Raw genomic sequence first — 22,291 nt, forward strand, 5'->3', positions numbered from 1 at the left:
TTCTTTTCTTTCATTGGTTTCTAATTTGAATAAGAATAAAAAACAAACAAAAAATAACCCTCTGGTGGCAGGCCCCCCAAAAAAGCTTTTAGAGTGCTAAATGAATGTCAAATCCACATTCTACATTCTACTTCTCACCAGTAGTATGTAAACAAAACAACCCATTCAAGAATTTTACATTTCCATTCTGAACAAAGCCTGTTTGTTCAGCATGAGCAAAAAAAAAAAAAGCCATATCGAGGAGCTCACAAAGTCTACAATTGAAATTTCTATTTGGAAAAGGTCAACACGCCGTAACTATGGCAACGAGATTGACCCAGTGCCAGTTCCAAGCCCTGTGTCACTACTGATAGACAGCCATGTTAATTAATGACACACACCAGTCAAGGCCAACCTCAGCGGCCTGCTGTCACCTCTGGGTAATGACTGTCATTGTCAAGTTGGTGCCAAATGACCAAGCAACAAACACACAGTATTTAACATCTTAAAGCTACAAAAGGCTTGATCCAGAACATTTAAGCATGAAACTTGGTTGATTTACATCAACAGTGCTACTCAAGTACACTTAAACATGAGGCGACTGGGGAGAATACATTTGATTTTGTCAATTGGACTTGATGTCTATCAGTCAATTAGGCTAGATGCGTTGACACAACTTCAAGTGATTTCTTTGAGGACATGAGAAACATGTTGTTGCTCAAAGGATAAAGATCCCTCTCGTGATGTTTAGCTCTACTTGAAGTGAAAGTGAAGTTGAAAGATCCTCACATCAAACAACTGTTTCTGACTGAGCCTGTCGACATCAACACATCAGTGTTGGCACTGCAGTCAGCTAAGAAGAACACTTTCAAGTCCAGGGCTTGGTTTCAGGCATGAAAAATTTGACTTGAATGCACTCAACAGTAGAGGAAACATAAAGAGCCGTGGGCTCCTGTATGTTTACAATTCTCTGACCAAGTATAGCCTACTCATACCCTGACAAGCTACAGGAGTCTAACACCCAGCTGGCCACATAAACAGCTGCCCTGCATGGATCTATATTGGAAAGCTCCAATACACTATATACTACTCTGGGTATGATTAATGGCCAATGGAGTAAAAGTAATTGGTCAGACCTGTCATGACACATTAATGAAGACCAATCACCCCAGGGATGTTCATGTTGTTTAAAGTTCTTGTCAGAACATTATTCAACATGTAGGGATAACTTGACTTCCTAAAAATCCTGACTGAGTTTAGAAACACTGGGTTGAACACTCAGCCAGTAGGCCCTCTCGCACCTGTTTCTGGACTTCCACACGCTCTGAAAACAGAACACTTAGCACTAGATAATCCAAACTGCTTACATTTGCAGGAAACAGACTGCATACATAGTTCTACTACTACCTCTCAGCCTCAACAACTAAAGAACCGTGGCACAAAGGGATTTAGAAATCTCTCAAAGGCCATGCTGTCTGAAAATACCTACATTTCATGAATAAATGATGACAGATAGAGTAACCGAGAGAGTGAGATGTGAGAGAGTACCTGTGATAAAAAAAATATTAAAAAATATTAAATAAAATTAATTTGATAATGGAAGCCTGAATTTAATATTTGGTAAGAAGAATAAAAGGGAATGAAACTTTCGTATCGTATTTTCCAAAGCCAGGCATGGGCATCTACACATGTAGACACAAACAGTGGTATATAGGCTAATGAAATGTAGCCATAGCCTAGTAGCACATTTCAGTCAGGGGGGGGCAGGTGAACGCAAGATTAATTAGCCTAGGTGCAGAAGATTTAGATCATGTACCATTGACTTTGACATCTCCACTGCGCAGCTAATGCTCTACTGTAATTGCTACACAGAACTCAGAGTGTTAGAGGAGATGTCATGCCAAATGTTGTCCGCATGCCAATATTAGTCCGGGCTATCAACGGCCCATCAAAATCAAATCGTTCGAACGCTGTCGCTATGCCGACTTGCATTCCGCACATTCCCGGACTAATCGGCCAAATTCTGTCCGCCTGTGACGTCATTCCACCGCTGTGTGCTTACTACCACAGATTAATGTGTGTATCTTAAACTGGGAAGACAAATGTAATCTTCTTGCACTTGAATATCATTAAGGTTGATGCAGGCTCACTAGTCAGCTATAGCTTTTTGTAGCTATGGACATTTTATATGAAAACACACTGCTAGCATGCTAATTTCACACATAATTGCTCCACTAGAGAGCGTACGGCGTTGGGTGGGGGTGAAGAGTGTATCGTTCTCCCCAGCGGTTAGCAAAAAGGCCAATCAAAGGGTTAGGTTCTAACTCCGCCCTTGTAACCTGGGACAACGTACCAAACACCTCTCTCCAGAATGTCTCTAAGCTGGGGCATGTCCAGAACATGTGGATAAGGGTCGCATCCTCCATTTTACATCTGTCACAACGGGGATCCACCTCGGGGTACATAAGAGATAACTTGGCCTTGGATATATGGGCTCTGTGCACTACTTTAAATTGGATTAAACTGTGATGTGAACCGCATAGTGATGTCGTGTTCACAAGACCGAATATTGTGTCCCATACTTCCTCTGTTATCGTGAGGCTCAGGTCTTGTTCCCAAGCGGCCCTGTTGTTATCTATAGGAGCTCGTCCTATGTCTGACAGCCTGAGGTATATTTCAGATATCAGTCCACTGCGCATAGGGTGTAAACACAAAAATAGCTCGGCGGTGTTGGTGTCTGACGCGTTGGGGAAGCTGGGTATCACAGGTCTAGCGAAGTGTCTAATTTGCAGATACCTAAAGTGATGCGAGTTGGGTAGTTCAAATGTTTCTGCAAGCTGTGCGAACGAGGCAAAATTGCCGTCGATAAAAAGGTCTCTAAAAGCACTTCAATCCTTTTCAATGCCAGTCTCGAAAAAACAACAATCTTGTTTTTCGAGACTGGCATGGAAAAGGATTGAAGTGCTTTAGAGAGCTTAGCTGGTGGAAAGAGATGGTTGGGAAAGTATAGGACTTGAGAGGGAGAAGCCCTGAATGGCAAAGTACTTTCTAAATTGGGCCCACGCTCTCGACGTATGCCAGACTACTGGGTTATCGATTTTACCTTTAGAGGGGAGGGGGAGCGGGGAGCCGAGAAGTGCTGCAACAGATAGAGCATTGGAGGAGCTTAGCTCCATCTTCACTCAAGGTGGAGGATCCTCAAGACCGTGGTAGGGTGACCAGAATGTGACACAGCGTATGTTGGCTGCCCAGTAATAGTATCGAAAATTGGGTAGGGCCATACCTCGCTCGCTCTTGGGTTTCCGAAGTTGCACTTTATTTAGCCTCGGATGCTTGCCCTTCCATATGTAGAATGAAATGTCTTCCCAGTTTAAGATATAGGCTACACATTCATCTGTGGTAGTAAGCACACAGCGGTAGAATGACGTCACAGCCGGACAGTATTTGGCCGATTAGTCTGGGGAATGCACGTTTGAGCGTTCAAACTATTTGATTTTTATGGGCAGTTGATGGCCCAGACTAATACTGGTAGGTGGCAAAGTTTGGCGCGACAGAGCATCTACTAGGATTTCAGAGGGTGACATCATGAGCATTGGTATGAGATTAAACTGCAGTGAGTTGAATTAGGTAACATCAAAGAGCACCATTACATGACATAGTCATACTGACCTGACATCATGACACCATGACATCATAGAGCACTATTACACTTTACATCACAGAGTACCATAACATAAGAGCGCTATGACAATTTGGCATCATAAAGCACCATGATATCAGATAGGACTATGGTCATCACATATCAAACGATACCCCAAAGCCAACAATGCCTTTGTGGGTCCAATTACATCACCGCTCCCAACAGTTTGTTTTTATTACATACAGTTCTACAGATGAAGTCTGCTCTTCTGAACAATAGATTTAATCTCTGAAGGAACAAGGGTGATGTCATAATGCTCAGACATCAAGTGAGAGGGGATGTCTTCCTTGTCTTACCTCTGAACTTCTTGGGTGGATTGTTGAGGTCACCTGTGTCCGGCTGCACCACACAGCGGTCATCCACAAGCCTGGAGAGAGGGGTCAACGACAGAATCAGAATCAGAAGACTTTATTGCCATGACATGTAAACATGTTAGGAATTTGGTAGTGGAGCGCAGTTTACAACAGGACAGGTGCAAGACAGGACAAGACAGTGCAAACCAACATCATAGTGCAAAAAGTAATAAATAAATATAAATATAAGAAGTGCAAAAGAGCCAAGAGATCAAGTGTTCAGATCAAGACAGTCCATAGCTCTCTGAGTTGGGGTGGAGGGAGGGAGGGACAGATGTCAATCAAACACTCCCTTTGACTACACATCAATCTAACCCTCAATACTGGAAACAGACATGTATCACTCCTGGCAAGCAGCTGATGCTTGTGCATGGGTAGTGTTGTGCTGTAATCCCTCAAGACTCAACCAAAAATAACCTATTCTCTTTTACTCATAACAAATGTGATTTTTTCATATGGGTCCATTTTGATAACTGCATTCCTTTTGTCAAGATGGCACGGCATAGTGTCACGACTCTGCTTCACTATACGAACAACAAGCATCTTGTTCAAGAGACGAACAGGGGAGATTATTGTAGGAACTGCCCATTAAATACTCCTCATTTCAGAAAGGCAGAGCACTCACTTTAGAAAAACGTGGGAAGACTACATAAAGGACACAATGGCCAGTGTATTCGGTTGTGAAGTCGTGACGTGTTTCCGGGTCCAACGTTGGCTGAGGCGCTCTCTTCGAAATGCCGCAGTAATAATAATAATTAATTATATTTGTAGAGCGCTTTTCCGAGGCTCAAAGACGCTGACAAATGGGAAAAAAGGCAAAGTGCTGTGTCCCTTGTTGTATGAATAGATCCCAGTCTAAAAAACGATTGAACTGTCACTGCCACTTTAGTACACTGGTAGCCTACTCTGGAGCGGGGAATTTTTAGTTTGGACCTGGAAATTGCTAAACGTCACGCGTGATGTCAGACTTAACAACCGAATACCGTGGATGGGCTCCGTTCCATACCTGCTGTAAAGGCATTGACTTCAGCAACACTAAGCCAGTCTGCTCAGACCTAAGCCAAACACTCTGTGCTAAAAATAAATATGGCAAGAGCAGCTTGGGTTGAGTTTTCCTCGGCATTCTTCCCTGGTATTTGTGTATATTCAAGGAGGTATTATAATAATTAATTAATAATAATCAAAGATTTTAGATAGATGTAAACACAACTCTCTGGTTTCTCTGGTTTCTGGAGTAGTAGATCCATCTCATATTTGACCTACATCAGCAAAGATTGTGGCCTGGGGTGGTCCAGTGGTCTAGCACCGCGGTCTACAGTGCACACATATGCCCATGTTGGCATGGGTTTGAATCCGGCCCATGCCCTGCTGACATGCCCTCTCCTCCTTCATTTCTTGTCTATCTTCACTAACTCTATCCAATAATAAATAGTGGGACTTCTCACTCAGAAAAAAAACCTTTATATCAGACATACCAAACATTGCTTCCATCCTCTCTATCAGGTTTCTCTCCCTGCCTGCTGCTTTAAACGCAGTAGGCCTTTCCCCTTGCAAAATAAAATACAGGAGGCTTGGCAGATTAGTCACGGGGACAAATATGACACCTCAATGGGTTTCTGGATTCGGTGTAATCAGCACTTTCCTTTTATAGCCCGACTCCTGCGGTGTGAGTACAGTAGGGCGTTATGATGTTGTTTAGACGATTTGAGAGCAGGGTGCACCGTGAACATGATCTCCCCCAAGGCAAATGAACAGGTTCGCCGGAGCGAAGCACAGTACTGCATTGTGGTACGCATCACACGTGTACTGTACTTGAGTCTGCATTAAATAAACGTCAAGACCTCATTTATCTGAATGTGGATGCACAGGCTGTAAAGGGATGCAATGGGGGTAATTATAAGTTGAGGGCTGCAGTGTTGCACTCCATGGCTCTTCTCAGGATGCTGCAGCCCAGGGCCGGTCCTAGGCATAGGCGAACTAGGCAGTCGCCTAGGGCGCCAAATGCCTGGTAGGGTGCCAAAAAAGTATGTTTTTTAAATGTATGTCTCTGTGAATTTCATGTCTCTATGAAAATATGTCTCAGCATACTGTCTCTATTACGCTTCGATCAGTCACACTCGCCTCTTGCGAACCATGAGGCAGTACTGGTGGCTTAATGTGGTAGTGGTGGTGGTGGCGCCCCTAAAACTTGGGGGGAGGGCATCAAGTCATACTCTCGCCTACGGCACCTAAATGCCTAGGACCGGCCCTGCTGCAGCCAGACTATGCCCTGCCTCCATCCAGTCCTCTCTAAACCAGCTGAGGTCCAGGTGGCTCATGACACGGCTGTCTCTCATAAGGTCCGATAAACAAAAGGCAACAACAGTAGCACCTTTCTGTGAGCTAAATATAGCTCTCTCTTTAACTCATCTGCTAACAGTGGCCCCACCACTGCCGGGGACAGGGAAGATTAAATGATTACTAGGCAGAACGGAACGGTGCCAGCTGGGCAACTTGACAGACGAGCCCCCTGTCAAGGTGCCGGGTCTTCAAAGCGGTATTAAGCTTTTGTTGCCATGGTCGGGGGGTGACGCACGACAGCAATTTGTGAAAGAGCAAGGTTTCTGAGGGAAGGAAGGCAAGGGCTTGGAAGGGGTCCCGGTGAGTGCCAAATAGTGATGAGGTATGATTAAAGAAGCTAAAAAAAGGAGAGTGGGAGGAGAGAGCAACGTAGATGCTGTGTTAATTTCCACTGAGGGAGAAAAACAAACACACGGGAGCAGAAAATAGACAAGAAAGGAGAAATGACACACACTGACATCACAGTACTAAACACTGGATTAATGTATCATCACCCTCCCAGGTGAGCTGTCAGGCTACGGCCATCAGCCTTAGTTAGTCTAGTCAAGCTCAGTTAACGGTCTCCCTCTCACTGTGGCAGAGACGAACGTTGAGGCGTGAAAACTCGGAGCTCTGTGACAAATGGCTATGAGCACTTAAGGGGAAACTTAACTGGACTAGATTTACAGCTCAATTTAAACAGGCAGGCGCTGTGCAATGTAACAGCGTAAGCTCTCAATATTTAAATTCAGACAGGAAGCTGAAGACACACTAACGGTACTTCTCTCTCTGCAGAGTCGTGTGTAACTCATGATAGAGAAAAAGAGGAAAAAATTCAAATGTCCATCGAATCACCTTCAGACTATGAAAACCCAACTACCCTCCTCCCTGAAGACCCACCCCTCCCTCCACCAACAACACTGACTTTCCCCAGTCCTTCACTGTCTCCCCTCCCTTAGTTTGTCTTCTGCAAACATCACGCCTCTCTCAACTGCAACACTCCACTCCGCTGTACCCAGAATCCTCATCTCAGCTTTTAAATTACCTGTGGGACCCTCTCTACCTCTCACACTCCACAACACCCTCTCTCCCTTGCCATTCCTCAAAGTTTGTTCTAAGGGCATAGAACACTTTCACCTCCATGACAAGCATTCTGCAGTCTGACTTTTCTCATTATACACTCCACTTCAGTTGACACCGGGAGCCAGTAATGTGGCGAAACAAACAAAGGTATTGAAGCTTGTGAAAGTCAAAGCCATGAGTCAAGAGTAAGCCGTTTAAATCCATTCCTAGGCCCCAAAACACCAACAATGTGAATCATTACACTGGTGGAGCCTAAGTCTATTGTTTATACAGTGTGTTGTGCTGGGTGTGTACACAGTTGTTTGTCTAAATTCATATGTTCTATGTCAAATAGAACTTTGTCAAATGCACTATAGCACTATGTCAAATGTCTGTGGTTAAAATGATTGGGGTTTCTGATACTGTCTGTTTAGAAGGATGCGTTTCATCAGTACCAGTTCAACAACAGGCGCACTTACCCTAAAGTGCTGATAAATCCATTAGTGGAGCCCTCTGCATAAAGGGAGCAAATGTCCCCCATGTGGAGGAAACTGGACATCTTGTCCGACATGTTTCCTCACTCTTGACTGTACCTGAAAAATAAACAGACGACAGTTAGCATGACAAAGCACATAGAAGTCAGTGCAATAATTGACGGTAATAACACTGCCTATCGCAGCGACTGAGAGACTTTCTGCAAAGCATCGAATGTGAATTGTGAACGTGAATTATTATAAACGCAAAACATGAAAGCTCAGACATTGAGTTAATAGGATATCTGGCAGTTTGACATGATGATAAACTTATGGCACGGGATAAGGCTACATCTACAAAACTATGCAATTCCACATGGTACAGTGCACAGTACAGGAATGTGCTTGGGCAGTTTGCATGAGGAACTTGACTAACGTAGATCAACAGAACCTTGATTTGAGTGTCCTTCCTGAGAGTGGGAATAAAATGTTGGATTTGCAGTTGAAGAATGTGAAGAGTGCTGCTGTAGAGTGCCATTAAGATATGGGCTCATGTTTACCTAACATCAAACACGGATCTCTTCAACTTTGTGCATTACAGTGCAGGCCAACTGTGTGCATTTGTGTAACTAACATAGATACTAGGTTACATCAAGTGCCCAAACATCTCACACATTCAGTGCACAGCAATAATGAAAACATGGAAACAGCATTTAACATATAGCTCTGTCCTAAGGGAAGAGGCCACATCTAAATAAAGTGATCTCTGTGAAACTGTACCATACCAGTCCTGATGAAACTGCTCCAATGTGTCTCAAGAGAGAGTAGTCCAATTGTTGTGTCCAATGTGTTACAAGATACGTAAGCTTTGTACGAGAGCTAATACAAATTGTCTTTACATTCATTATCTCAAATCATAATTGCAAGGTTTATCCTGTGTTTAATATTTTTGTTAACCCTGGGCTTATGCAAAGGATATGCACTTACAGGCAATATGTCCATGACAGTAGTCCCTTTTATTGAATATGGTAAATGCATAGATCAGAGAGGCCCTTTATCTGTTGTTACCTTTGGCTAATCATACATTAGTTGAACAGCCTTGTTCAAGAACTAACTATGCATGTGGAGGTTGCTGGAGAAAACCATGGGTAAAAAAAAATCAAATAAAAGACATTTTAAACTCTATAGACACTGCCAATTTCACCTGTTCAGCATTCTTAAAGAATGGATCTGAAACATGTTAAATAGTTAAAAATCCTATACAAATTTGAATTCCAGAATTCCAGAATCTGTCAATTTCCCAAAATCCCAAGAATGACACATCTATAATAAAAAAAAAGATAGTGATTCGTCAAAACAGGCATGGCACAAAATTAATAATGATAAATAGAAGTAGCTACAGTAGGCTAATCCTGATCCCTGGAGCAAGGGCACAGATGATACACTGCCATTTATTTATTTTCTCTTACTATCCTTGTTTAACTGGCAAACCCATCAGCATGTCTTACATTACATGGGTGTTTATTTGCAGATCGAACTTGCTTTTGCTATTTGATTGATGGTTGTTGATACAAGACTGACTGTTGTTTGACAAGTACCGTGTTACATTTAACAACAGCGGATTCTTTGGTGATGACAAGACTAAATAAACACTATGTCCAAGTGCATGGACAAACAGTCAAACATGTTAAAGCCTAAAGTTTCTGTTTTTACTCCATCATACAAGGCCCATGTTGATCAATTCGTGATTGATCTGATCTCAACTGGCTGCAGAATGTCATTATCAATACGTGAGCTTAGAATGATACGGTTCTATCTCCGTTTAGAATGATAAGGTTCTATCTCCGTTTAGAATGATAAGGTTCTATCTCCGTTTAGAATGATAAGGTTCTATCTCCGTTTAGAATGATAAGGTTCTATCTCCGTTTAGAATGATAAGGTTCTATCTCCGTTTAGGGCAGTTCAGAGATATTGAGCGTCAAAGTTTTTACATTCCATTATGTTTTGTGAGATGGAACCTTTGTGTTTTATGAATTACTAACTCAAAAATGTCAACATTTTAAAAATAACACCACACAGGCATTAATGAACACCGAATGGATCAGATCATGGAAAAAACTCAATTTTGACAAAAATGGAGATAGAACATTATAATTCTAACGTCACGCATTGACGAGCGTGGGCTACTTCCTTGACAGATGATGTTGGATGCTGGAGAATCAATGATAAAAGATGAGGATGCTCCTCTCTGAACTTTACCTTTTGCAAAAAGGAAGAATTACAGCGCAAAACAGAAGAGATTCAGGTTGCAATCAGCAAGCGTGCATTTCCATTGGCCCGTCCTGGTTTAATTCCATATTATGGTATTGAGTTTGACACTCCGGTTAGAAAACACGGCGTTGGTCTGTCAGTTGAATTTTGTCCTTAGTAGCAATCCGCTCCTTACCTCTTTCACTCCACATGCTCTCTGGAGAAACGCCCCTTTCGGTCATAGATATACTGCAGCAGGGGTGTTAGGGAAATGTGGTTTCCAGGAGAAAACCAACCTGATCATAAACCTGACCTACAAATAATGTGCCATGATTAAAAGAGATTTATTGATGTATTGACCGATTTAATAGGATAAAATGTTCATGAAGACAACGTAAAATAATATTTAAATATGATTATGATTAAATTAGTAAGCACACATATGGAGGACCAAGCCTGTCAATTACTGTGTGTATTCATTCATTTATTTATTTATTCATACACTCATTTATTTATCTATATATTTATTGTTAATTTTGACAGACTTGGTCCTCCATACACATATGCCCATGTAGGCATGGGTTCGAATCCGGCCCCTGCCCTCTTTCCTGTCTGTCTTCACTATGTCAGTCCAATGAAATGAAACATATGAGTTGGACTGCCCCAATCAGAAAAAAATACTTTGAAAAAATAAATAAATCAGAGACTATAAAAAAAGAGGTATGTACAAATATGCAAAAATATAGTATGTGCAAAGGTAGTACAAACAGCAGCAATAGTGCACAGGGTAATTGAGTGTTCACAGAGATAGAAAGCAGGCTTTGTTGGCCCAAACAGCTGGCATGCCATACTTGCTTGTTCAATGAGTATAACAATGAACAATGAACTAAGGATGAATTCCCTGTGGTTACATACCGCCTAGATGTTTTAAGCATATCATGCCTGTGTGGGGATGGGTTAGGGTTAGCAGTGTCTGCAGCCTGCAGAGTCAAAACCAGAAACCCACGCACTGCCTTTGAGCAAGAGCCCATGCTGTGCATATCAGTGACTGAAAGGAAATGAGAGAAACTCAGCAAAAACATAACGGTCAAAAACACTGTTATCAATTACATTTTATGAATAGGGTTCATCCTTGTGAGGCATATGAATGTACAAGTGGCAAGATTGGTTTTCTGCATTAATTGGTCATACAATGTGATATGATCTTCATCTAAGTCACAAGAATAGACAAAGACAATGCGCTTAAGCTAATAACACACAAGCAATTATAATCTTTCATGTCTTTATTGAACACTCATTGAACATTCACAGTGCTCATGGAAAAAGTAAGTGAACTCTTGGATTTAATAACTGGTCGATCCTCCTTTGACAGCAATAACCTCAAGCGAGCGCGGATCAGACCTGCACCACGTTCAAGAGGAAGTTTGGACCATTCTTCCTTACAGAACTTCTTCAGCTCAGCTATATTCTTAGGATGTCTGGTGTAAACGGCTCTCTTGAGGTCATTCCACAGCGTCTCTATTGGGTTAAGGTCTGACTGGGCCACTGCAAAAGGCAGATTTTCTTTTTTTGAAGCCATTCTGTAGTAGGTTTACTTCGATGTTTACGGTCCTTGTCCTGCTGCATCATCCAACTTCTACTGAGTTTCAGCTAGCAGCCACCCTGATGTTATCTTGTAGGATACCTTGATAAACTTGGGAATTCATTTTCCCCTCGATGATGGCAAGCTGTCCAGGCCGCGAGGCAGCAAAGCAGCCCCAAATCATGATGCTCCCTCCACCGTACTTTACTGTTGGGATGATGTTTTCATGTTGGTATGCGGTGCCCTTTTTACGCCATTCATACTTCTGTGTGTTCTTCCCGAACAATTCAACCTTAGTTTCATCAGTCCACAAAACGTTTTCCCAGTAGCGTTGTTGAGTGTCAAGGTGCTCTTTGGCAAACTTCAGGTGTGCAGCAATGGGGTTTTTTGGAGAGCAGCAGCTTCCACCGTGGTGTCCTCATAATCTAAATTCTGTTGAGCGATATTGCACTAAATTGTTTTTTTTATCTTGAAATTCAACTAGATTGTACATGCTGCAAAGATTGCCATATGTGACACGGTCTGGTCATTTGGGCCGCAAGTCGGCAACCAATCAAAATGTTCAGACTTTTATTTTGAAACACGGAAATACATTTCAACGTTGTTGAAAATCACAACACAAACTCAATAGTCAAGCCAAAATACTGCAATGCAATGGATTCGGTGAGTAATCCCCACTGCTACCTAGTTAACTATAACACTACTTTACATTGTTAGCAGGCTCACAAAACAAGCGGTGTTAGTTGACTATGTTGTCTGTCATTGATTTTCAACAAAGCTGAATATTTTAATGTTTCAAAAGAAAGCTCTGATCATTACATCGGATCCCGATATGACGACCAAAGCATTAGAGCGTGTCACATATGAGTGCTGTCCCCTCCTACATTCCATATCCACCTTACTCTCCTCACACCGCAGAACATACTCACTCCTCTGTATAATGAAAATGAATTATTCGTCATAAGAATATTCAAAAAGGAAATGGTTATACTTAGTCCACCCATTCTCTTTGCCCCACCACCTTTCAGTCATGACTCAACGACTGACCTTGAATCATCCTGTATTTGACATGATCCCCATGTGATTTACAAGAGTTTAATTTGTCAATACAAATACTCTAGACTCTACAGAGGATTATGTCCATTGTGTTAACCCCTCGACTCACCCTGAGATCGATCAGCAGGCTTCAGCACCATGGACAGTGACCACGCCGGCCCCAGGTCAGTGTCATAGCAGGGCGATGCTACCCTGTGGCGCAGCTGTCACGGATTAGACAATCAGGCGGCTGCCAGCAGGAAGCACACCATGGTGTAATCAGCCCAACACGGTGCACCTGTGCCCCCCCAGCCAGAAGGGAGAGTGTGGCGGAACGACGAAAACAACAGAGAGAAAGTGAGGGCCTAAACTCAGCAATAACGACATAATGTGACAGCAGCTGGTGAAACAGGGAACAAGTCGGCGATCAATCAACATTTAAAAATATATATAATCTGAAAATGGAAATACATTTCGCCTAGTTAGTGTAGAGTAGTGGGGATTACTCACTGAATCACCATGATTACAAAGATGCCACTTGAAATGCATGAAATCCACGTTTATTCGTGTCTTACACACACGTTTGCCTAGTATTTGACGCCCTGTAGCCCTGTAGTATATTTTGGGAATATATATGGTTACTTTCTCGCCTGAAAACATATTAAAACTTCATAAAATGACATGTTAACACTAAGAGCCAAAATTAAAGCTTTTTCAGCCAATGGACGTTTAAAATGGAGCATTTAAAATCCATGTTGCCCGGGCCGGTGCGAAATGCATTCTGTTCTCGGAGGCCGGAGGTCTGTTGTGTATAATGGAGAAGCGTTTCTGAAAATACGGTACGGGTAAGATACAAATGCGTGCCGTGCTGTACAAGTATATCTAAAGTAAGTGAATCATCTATACATCAGTCATCATAATAAAAACTAATCTAGGACCAGGGGCCAGTCACAATGCTAGAAGAGGGAAGGACTCTTTTTCACTCAAGTGCCAAATGTTGTTCTAGTCAGTCAGTAGCTGGGTAGGGACATTTGCTCCCTAAGCTTCAGGTAAGATGCCCACAAGTAACAGCAATAACTAACAGTAGCACACTGAGTTAAACAAGATGAAATTGATTTACTTAGTCTAGAGACAGACTTCACCACTCAAGTACAAATGTAGTTTGTTCTATCATGGATACAGACTACTGAAGGTTTCTCGACATGTTCTTGGATGTGCCTACAACACAACAAAGTGCTTAAAATCAACTCATCTGCATTCTTAATAACTAGGCTACAATTGTCACTATTACAAGAGCAGTTTCACTCATTGGTAGGCAACTGCACCGTATTCATTTAGAAGCTCCATTGAGCACAGATAATCAATGAATTGCCATTGACCTGCTGTTGATCTGTTAATTACATTTACATTTATTTAGCAGACGCCTTATTCCAAAGCGACTTACAATCAATACATTTGAATACTAAGCAAATGAATCATCAATCCACCAGTCGTAGCAGGAAGAGTAATCAGGCCCGGGGCCATTGATAGAAGGAAAAACCTTCTTCTATCACCTTCTTCTAAACCTAGGTTTTTTTATTTTTTATTTAGACACTGGAGAAACAGAGAAACAGTACAAGGGGGGCAATAGAAGTTTTTAGGGGACACAGTAGAGGGTAAAAGCGGGTGTCTTCAGGAGACGCAGTGCTGGGGGGCAGTAGATGTCACAGGAGGATGTTGTGACTGAATACCAGGGCAATCATGTGGTATTGTCTGATATCTCAAGACAGCATAGTCATCCCGATAGTGGATTTGAGGAGCTCCGATGGATACATGAAAACACCAAGGAATAAGATGATTAGGCAGGGTCTGCTACCAGAGGCCTGATCCTCCCACAGTGCATGTCTCCCTGCACTACAGCAACTAACTAAGAGCTTTTAGAAATGATTTAATTAATTTTAGAAATGTAGGATTACTTTATTACTCAAGGCTACACTCTGACTCTGGCTTGGTGTGGATTTGGTCTTTGGGACTTTGGGTGATATGATGTGTCTGTTTCAATTAGGATTTTCTACACTAAAATTATACATAATTACATTTTCTCAATTTTCTTTAATACAACAACTAAGGTTATGGAATGTTAAACAGAGAGTGCGATGACAAAATGGCCATTGTGTGTGTGTGTGTGTGTGTGTGTGCACAGATATTTTAAGGGGCATCAAAACTGGTGTTTTTGCTCCAGCCTGATGCCGTTCCTCAACTAGCAATGATGCGTAGGCTCAATGGCTGATGGCTATCTTGATTCTACGACTATCGCCTGAGTTTATGGGTTACTATTTCTGTGTGGGCTAGGCATCTAATTTAATCCTAGTATAGCTCAAAATAGCCGGGGCTGATTATTTGCATACAAAACAACAAAGATGGACTCTGGGGTCATCCATTCAACTTTGTAATTGTAATTGGAGGAAATTGTTATGAATGATAAGATTCCCTTATGAAACACTTATTCCATAATGAATCTTAGTGCCTAGTTTGTGTCTGGAGACCATGATTCTCAATTTGGAATGGATGATTTACATCTAAGAGTTGCTAAATATGTATTGTGTTTTCTCATGCATAGACTGCGGTGAGGATGTTGGATAACAGTGTTTTCTGGATCTGGCACAGTGTACCAGGCATGACACTGCTGGGAGCAACTAAGATCAGATAATATAGTACTTCATTAATCCCAAAGGGGAGATTTGATTGCATTTGCCAATACATACTAGACCTATAAAAACATAATACATACACAACAGGACACACAGACACTAAAAGCAACACATCGATGAATATAACGGAATAAGTATTCTTGTTTTGTTTAAAGGCCAATGACTCAATAGACAACATCTCTCTGTTCCTCCATTTCAGTAAATACCATCCCTTGCAACCTGGATCTGGCCTTCTGTTTTGAGTTTTTTTTATATCTTTCTAGTTTGAATGAATGAATGAATCTTTTGAATGAATGAATGAATCTTTTTATTTCGAACGTGATTTAAAATAATAAAAGAACGAATAACTAATACGTAGGATGAAGCCTAAGCGTATCATGTCCTACCCCTATCCGTCACTCTCAAGTGAGAACAGTTTGAGTTCAGTAACTCATCTTTGCTCAGCAAGAGTCGGCATAAATGTGAACCTTTTCTTTTAATCAACTCTGTTAGTCGGTGTTGCCCAGTGGCCATGTGTCGTGTTGAGCTTTCTAGAACTCATAAGGCATATCGGGAGCACAGAAGAGCAATGTTCAAACACTGAAACATGTGTGCACTTTTGACCTTTCACCGCTGAGCCATTTCGATTTTTCGCTGCCATGCAGACTGGATACATCAACAGTCAATGGTTCTGTTGTGTCCCACTCTTTCACCCCTTTCCCATCTACGACGTGCACAGACTGTGAATCATATTCCCCTCTGGAGGAGGAGCAGCTGGGTGTTCAGGGCTAATGGAGTTTGCCAGACACCAGCCGCCCCCCCCCCCCCTGTTATGACCTGTCCTGTAGGTCAGAGTTCAATGAGAGATACCAGGAAGAAGAACACAGTCATGGCTGCTTGGGTTTCTGTCAACAGAGACACTCTCATACAGGCAGGCTACAATAAGCCCAGTCTAGGCGCATTGACGCCTCTGAGCAACTTCCTGTTCCTCTCTGTCCTCCCCTTCATTTGCATCCTACCGACCAATTCAGCCAGAAATGTAAAAATACATGCTAGATGAGGTCGAATACCCATTGATAACATCTGATGTCTCATATGCTTTCTGGCTGTGTGCCATGGGACAGGCACTTCTCCAGTGCTAAGGGAATACAATTTAATCTTTGACACTTGATGACAACTTTGATCATGCTCCTCAGTCGTCCTCTCATCTGACAGATTCAAGTAGCAGCTGCTTATAAAAACCACCTATGACACAGCATGTTCTCCATGAAGATCTCTCTCTCTCTCTCTCTCTCTCTCTCTCTCTCTCTCTCTCTCTCCTACTTTCAAAGTACAGGTCTGGGGAGTTCAGTTTCACTTCTGTCCTGCTGTCAAAAGAATAGATACTGGTGCTGTGCCCTACAGAGTAGGATTCTACCTCACTAAAAATAAAATACAATTATGCTGCTATAATGGCCTTGGTATCCCCAACGGGAATGTGCTTATTAAACCAGTGACAAAGATATTCTAATTAGGCCTAGTGGTTTTTGGTAAAATTACATTGCTGTTCTGTTCTGGAATGTGGAAGAAATAAGGTTCACATCTTGTCTTTTTTGAGGCTGGAATCTGAAATTGTACTTTCCTGCTCTTTTTGTCAATGTGAATCCCTCAGAATCAGAATTGCTTTTATTACATCCAATGTATAGCTACAATAGTAAAATGATTTGGCTTAGGTTCTTATTTGGCTTAGGAACATTGGCATTGGAGCAAGATACACAATCAACAATAATAGTACAATAACTAAAGTAAGTGATAATAAAGTAATAAAGTGACTAACGCAAAACCACCAGTTTTGAAGACACTATAGAGTGTAGGAAATTATTTCTTCATTCCATCCCCTTGATATCAGCATACTAACAATGACAGACTATAGAGATGAGCCAGAACTCCCTCCCCATAGTGATCCGCAACGCCCCCACCCTGGACTCCTTCAAATTAGCCCTTAAAACACATCTGTTCACCAAGGCCTTTGGCCCCATGTCAATGTTTCAGTTTTGCTTTGTTTGTTTTCTGTTGTGTCTGTCTGATCATTTCCCTTAGAATTGTAAAGCATCCTTGGGTTTTTTGAAAGGTGGTATAGAAATTAAAGTTGTTATTATTATTAATATTATTAGAACTGATAATCTGCCAGGTGTTCATTTCAGAGTGACAGCCTTGAGACCAGTGGACCTGGAAATTCACATGCCCTGTACTTATGAACTAGTATTTAACCCACAGAACCAGCTCAGTAATCCCCTTTAACAGCAGGTAATCCCTTTAGGTCTAGCCAAGTGAGTCTACGACACATGAGCTAGTCACGAGTACACAGCTTCACTCATACACCTACGGTGCCATGCCTTCAGCTCTACATGAAAATAGGCTGTCCATCTAACACAGCATTAAAGGGATGGCTCACCCCCAAGAATCATACCTTGCCATGTCTAACAATCTTTGATTGGCTGGGAGATATATCCCTTTAAGGGGAACAGGAAGGGAATAATGTACAAAAACAAACATGTTGTTTAATTCGAGACATCCCTGTTGTGGTGAGAGAACAGCGGTAATAGGATTGTTACAGCTTAGACAGAAAGCACCAGTGGATTTGTACAGGCTTTGTGTGATAATATACGATAATGTAAAAGGGCTGCTGTGTAACGGTCAGGCTAGTGAACCCAAATAGCAAACACAGAGGTGGAGGTTATTGTAGGAACAAGGGGGGAGTTAGGGAGCGGATGAGGAGGACCAAGGCAGAGAGGGCCTGAGCAGAGTTCTGATGGCATGACCAGCAGGCAGGGCAGGGCTTTGCTGGGTACCCCGAACAGGACTCCATTGCAGTAATCCAGGCGGGAGGTGATAAAGGCATGTATGAGGGTTTTGGCCACAGAGTCAGTGAGGGACAGTCGGAGCAGGGAGAATGGTGTAGTGCTGAGATATAGTTTGGTGTCATCAGCATAGGAGTGGAAGTTTAGGCCATGGTGACGGATGATCTGACCGAGGGGAAGCATGTAGATGGTGAAGAAGAGGGGTCCAATCACAGAGCCTTGAGGCACGCCTTGGCTAACTGGGGCTGGGGAGGAACTGGAGCCGTTTATGGTGATAAATTGTTTCCTGTTTGAGAGGTAGGACTGAACCCAGGAAAGCGCTGTACCAGTGAGGCCTAGGTGATCAGCTAGGCATTTGAGGAGGGTGATATGGGAGACTGTGTCGAATGATGACAAGAGGTCGAGGAGGATGAGTATGCTGATGTGGCCACAGTCAGCAGCGATGAGAAGATCATTGGTGATCTTAATGAGGGCGGTCTCTGCGCTGTGGTGAGTTCTGAAGCCGGACTGGATTGCTTCGTAGAGCTCATGGTCGTACATGTGTTGGTGGAGTTGGGCGGCAGTTGCTTTTCCAGGATTTTGCTCAGGAAGATAAGGTTGGAGACTGGTCGATAGTTGTGGGGGTCGTCAGCATCCAAACCAGGCTTCTGTATATCCCAATGCTACTGTTAATGGGGTAACATCATGCACCACCATACATATTGTTATTTTGCGGTCTTGTGAGGTAAGGTTGGAATATAACAGGATAACAACAAGATTAATCATCACAGTAACTAACCTCTACCATCACCGTGAAATGAGCGAAACAATCCTCAGCCTACATTAACTTTTAAAGTTAGTTTTCTTCTTCTTGTGAACCTTCTTTTCCGAAATAGCCCCCACCCCTAACAAGATGGACAAGAAGAAACACAACACAACACACAACACAACACACAAACACAACACACAAGTTTTAGAAAGCCAAGACTTTTCTCTCAAAATTAGATTTGCATATGTTTTCGCCAGCTGTGGCCCCAGCAATCCTTCCACTGATTTCTTTCATCTGGGCTGTTAACTGCATTTTTTCTTTCTTTTTGGACACCAGCTTGGTGGCAGCAGTGGCATCTGTCTCCTCATTAGAGGGCTGCTCCATATTGGATATGACAAGCTGCCAGACCTGATTTCGATGCTGGTCACTCATCCTAAAATAGACTGTGTTTATATCCCCTTTCCTAATGATTTGTGTGAAGTAGTGTTAGCAGCCCTTTATGTACTGTGCTATACAAAAGAGGATTATGATGACCAGTCAAGTCATAGACCTTCTGCCCGCCTGACTACTATGGGGTCTCGAGCCTTCAGCCGCTCTGCTCCCCGCCTCTGGAACTCTTTGCCACCCAACATACACAATATTGACACTCTCACCACGTTCAAATCCTGTCTTAAAACACACCTTTTCACAACGGCTTACTTGGTTTGATCTCATGTATTTTGTTTGTTGTTATGTCTGATTTAGCTGTTTTTATCTCATTTTGCTTTGTTGATTTTAATGTTTTGATATGTGGTTTTAAACTGTCTTGTAAGGTGTCCTTGAGAGCCTTGAAAGGTGCCCATAAATAAAATGTATTGTTATTATTATTATTATTATTATTATTATTATTATAGAGCTGTAGCTACAATTTATGGATAAAAGTGTTGGTAGGTACTCAGCCAAAGGTGAATGAGGAGAATGGTCTAGGGAGTTTATGAGGGTATCTCTCCCTTTTGTCTGCAGTCAGTCAGTTCAATTCAGCTAAAGTTATCCATTTGATGGCCTTTATCATTTGACATGCAGTATTAATGACTGAAAGTCTCAACATTATTCTTCTATACAAAAGAGGATTATAATGACCAGTCAAGTCATAGAGCTGTAGCTACAATTTATGGATAAAAGTCGTGAGGTTAGAATTATAAGGTTCTATCTCCGTTTAGGGCAGTTCAGAGATATTGAGCGTCAAAGTTTTTACATTCCATTATGTTTTGTGAGATGGAACCTTTGTATTTTTTATTAATTACTAACTAAAACATTTCAACCGTTTAAAAATAACACCACACAGGCATTAACACCTAATGGATCAGATTATGTAAAAAACTCAATTTTGACAAAAATGGAGATAGAACCTTATAATTCTAACGTCACGAAGTGTTGGTGGGTACTCAGCCAAAGGTGGATGAGGAGAATGGTCTAGGGAGTTTATGAGGGTATCTCTCCCGTTTGTCTACAGGCAGTCAGTTCATTAATTCAGCTAAAGTTCCATCCATTTGATGGCCTTTATCATTTGACATACAGTATTAATGACTGAAAGTCTCAACATTATTCATGTATAATTAGATTACTTAGTATCGTTCTCATTGAATCACATTAGTATCTAGGGCAAAAACATCTTTGAGTTTTTCTCCCTAGTGGTGCAAAATCAAATATTGAATTACTTTAAAAGCTAAATTAAAATTAAGAAGGTCATTAAGCCCTTGATAGGAGGCAAGGCAGAGGGGCCGGATGAGATACCAGCCGAAGCTCTCACGGCAGACATCTCAACCTCCGCCAACATGTTTCACCATCTCATGAGAATCGTTTGGGAGGAAGAATATGTCCCGTTGGATTGGAGGGATGGCAACATTGGGAAGACAGGAAGGAAGAAAGGGGATCTTAGGGAGTGCAAAAACTACAGAGGAACAATGCTGCTTTCAACACCAGGGAAAGTGCTCAACCGCATTCTACTGGAGAGGCGATAAGAAGGTGGTTGATGGGAAACTGAGGGAAAACCAGGCTGGCTTCCAGAATAACTGAATCCTGTGAAGACCAATTAGCCACCCTAAGGATTATCATTGAGCAATCCATTGAATGAAACTCCCCTCTCCTGTCTTTCGTGGATTTTGACAGTATGGATCGGGAGATGCTGTGGATATTGACGGCGCACTATGGCATCCCACCAAAGTTCATCAGTAAATGGACTGACTTATATAGCCTTATAAAGCCTTATTCCAAAGTGCTTTACAATGGCCTCTCATTCACCCATTCACACACACATTCACACACCAATGGCGGCAAGCTACCATGCAAGGCGCCGGCCGGCCCGCTCACTGGGAGCAATTTGGGGTTCAGTGTCTTGCCCAAGGACACTTCGACATGTGGCCAGCCGGGGCTCGAACCGCCGATCTACCAACCTTGCGATCTTTAGACGCCGACTCTACCTCCTGCGCCACAGCCGCCCCATCAGTATCAGCAAGGGTACCTACCGAGGGATGCAATACCAAGTTCTCCATGAAGGATGCATATCAGAGGCCTTTGAGGTCCTGACTGGAGATGCTTGCTCTCGCCCTTCCTTTTCCTCCTCTGCCTAGACTGGACTATGAAACAGGAAACCAGCAACAGCTGAACTGGCATACAGTGGAGTCTGACCGAACAGCTAGAATACCTTGTTTTTTGCTGATGATTTGGCACTACTAGCACACACACACACACACACACACACACACACACACACACACACACACACACACACACCAACAGATGCAGGAAAAATCACAAAACTAGAGACAACAGCTGCTTCACTTGGGCTCAAAATCAACTCATCAAAAACCAAAGTAATGCGAATCATCAACAAGAACAACACACCAATAATCATGGACCTAAACCAGCTAGAGGACGTAGTTAGTTTCACATAGGCTACCTTGGGAATATAATTACTGTGGACGGAGGATCGGAGGAGGATGTCAAAGCCAGAATTGGAAAATCACTCAAGACTCAACTAAAAATGTCCAACTCAAATGTCAAATCCACTCTTCTTTACGGGTCTGAAACCTGGAAGACAACCACCAACCTACTCAACAAACTACAGACATTTCGTGATGTTAGAATTATAAGGTTCTATCTCCATTTTTGTCAAAATTTTGTTTTTTACATAATCTGATCCATTAGGTGTTTATTAATGCCTGTGTGGTGTTATTTTTAAAATGTTGAAATGTTTTAGTTAGTAATTCATAAAATACAAAGGTTCCATCTCACAAAACATA

The 22,291-nt window shown here is 42.2% G+C and overlaps 1 protein-coding gene across 1 annotated transcript in view; it reads right to left on the reverse strand.

The window, feature by feature from the left end:
* itpr1b (inositol 1,4,5-trisphosphate receptor, type 1b) overlaps nt 1-7,984 on the reverse strand; it is a gene marked incomplete at its 5' end in the record, with an annotated part of 117,872 nt that extends 109,888 nt beyond the window's left edge. The window contains 2 exons of the mRNA XM_080545715.1: nt 3,976-4,046; nt 7,893-7,984. Of these exons, the coding sequence (XP_080401841.1) occupies nt 3,976-4,046; nt 7,893-7,984 (163 nt within the window). The remainder of the gene's footprint in view (nt 1-3,975; nt 4,047-7,892) is intronic.
* Nucleotides 7,985-22,291: the final 14,307 nt, after the last annotated feature.

Source organism: Nansenia antarctica (assembly GCF_963989245.1).
Source record: "Nansenia antarctica genome assembly, chromosome: 15".
NCBI lineage: Eukaryota > Metazoa > Chordata > Actinopteri > Argentiniformes > Microstomatidae > Nansenia > Nansenia antarctica.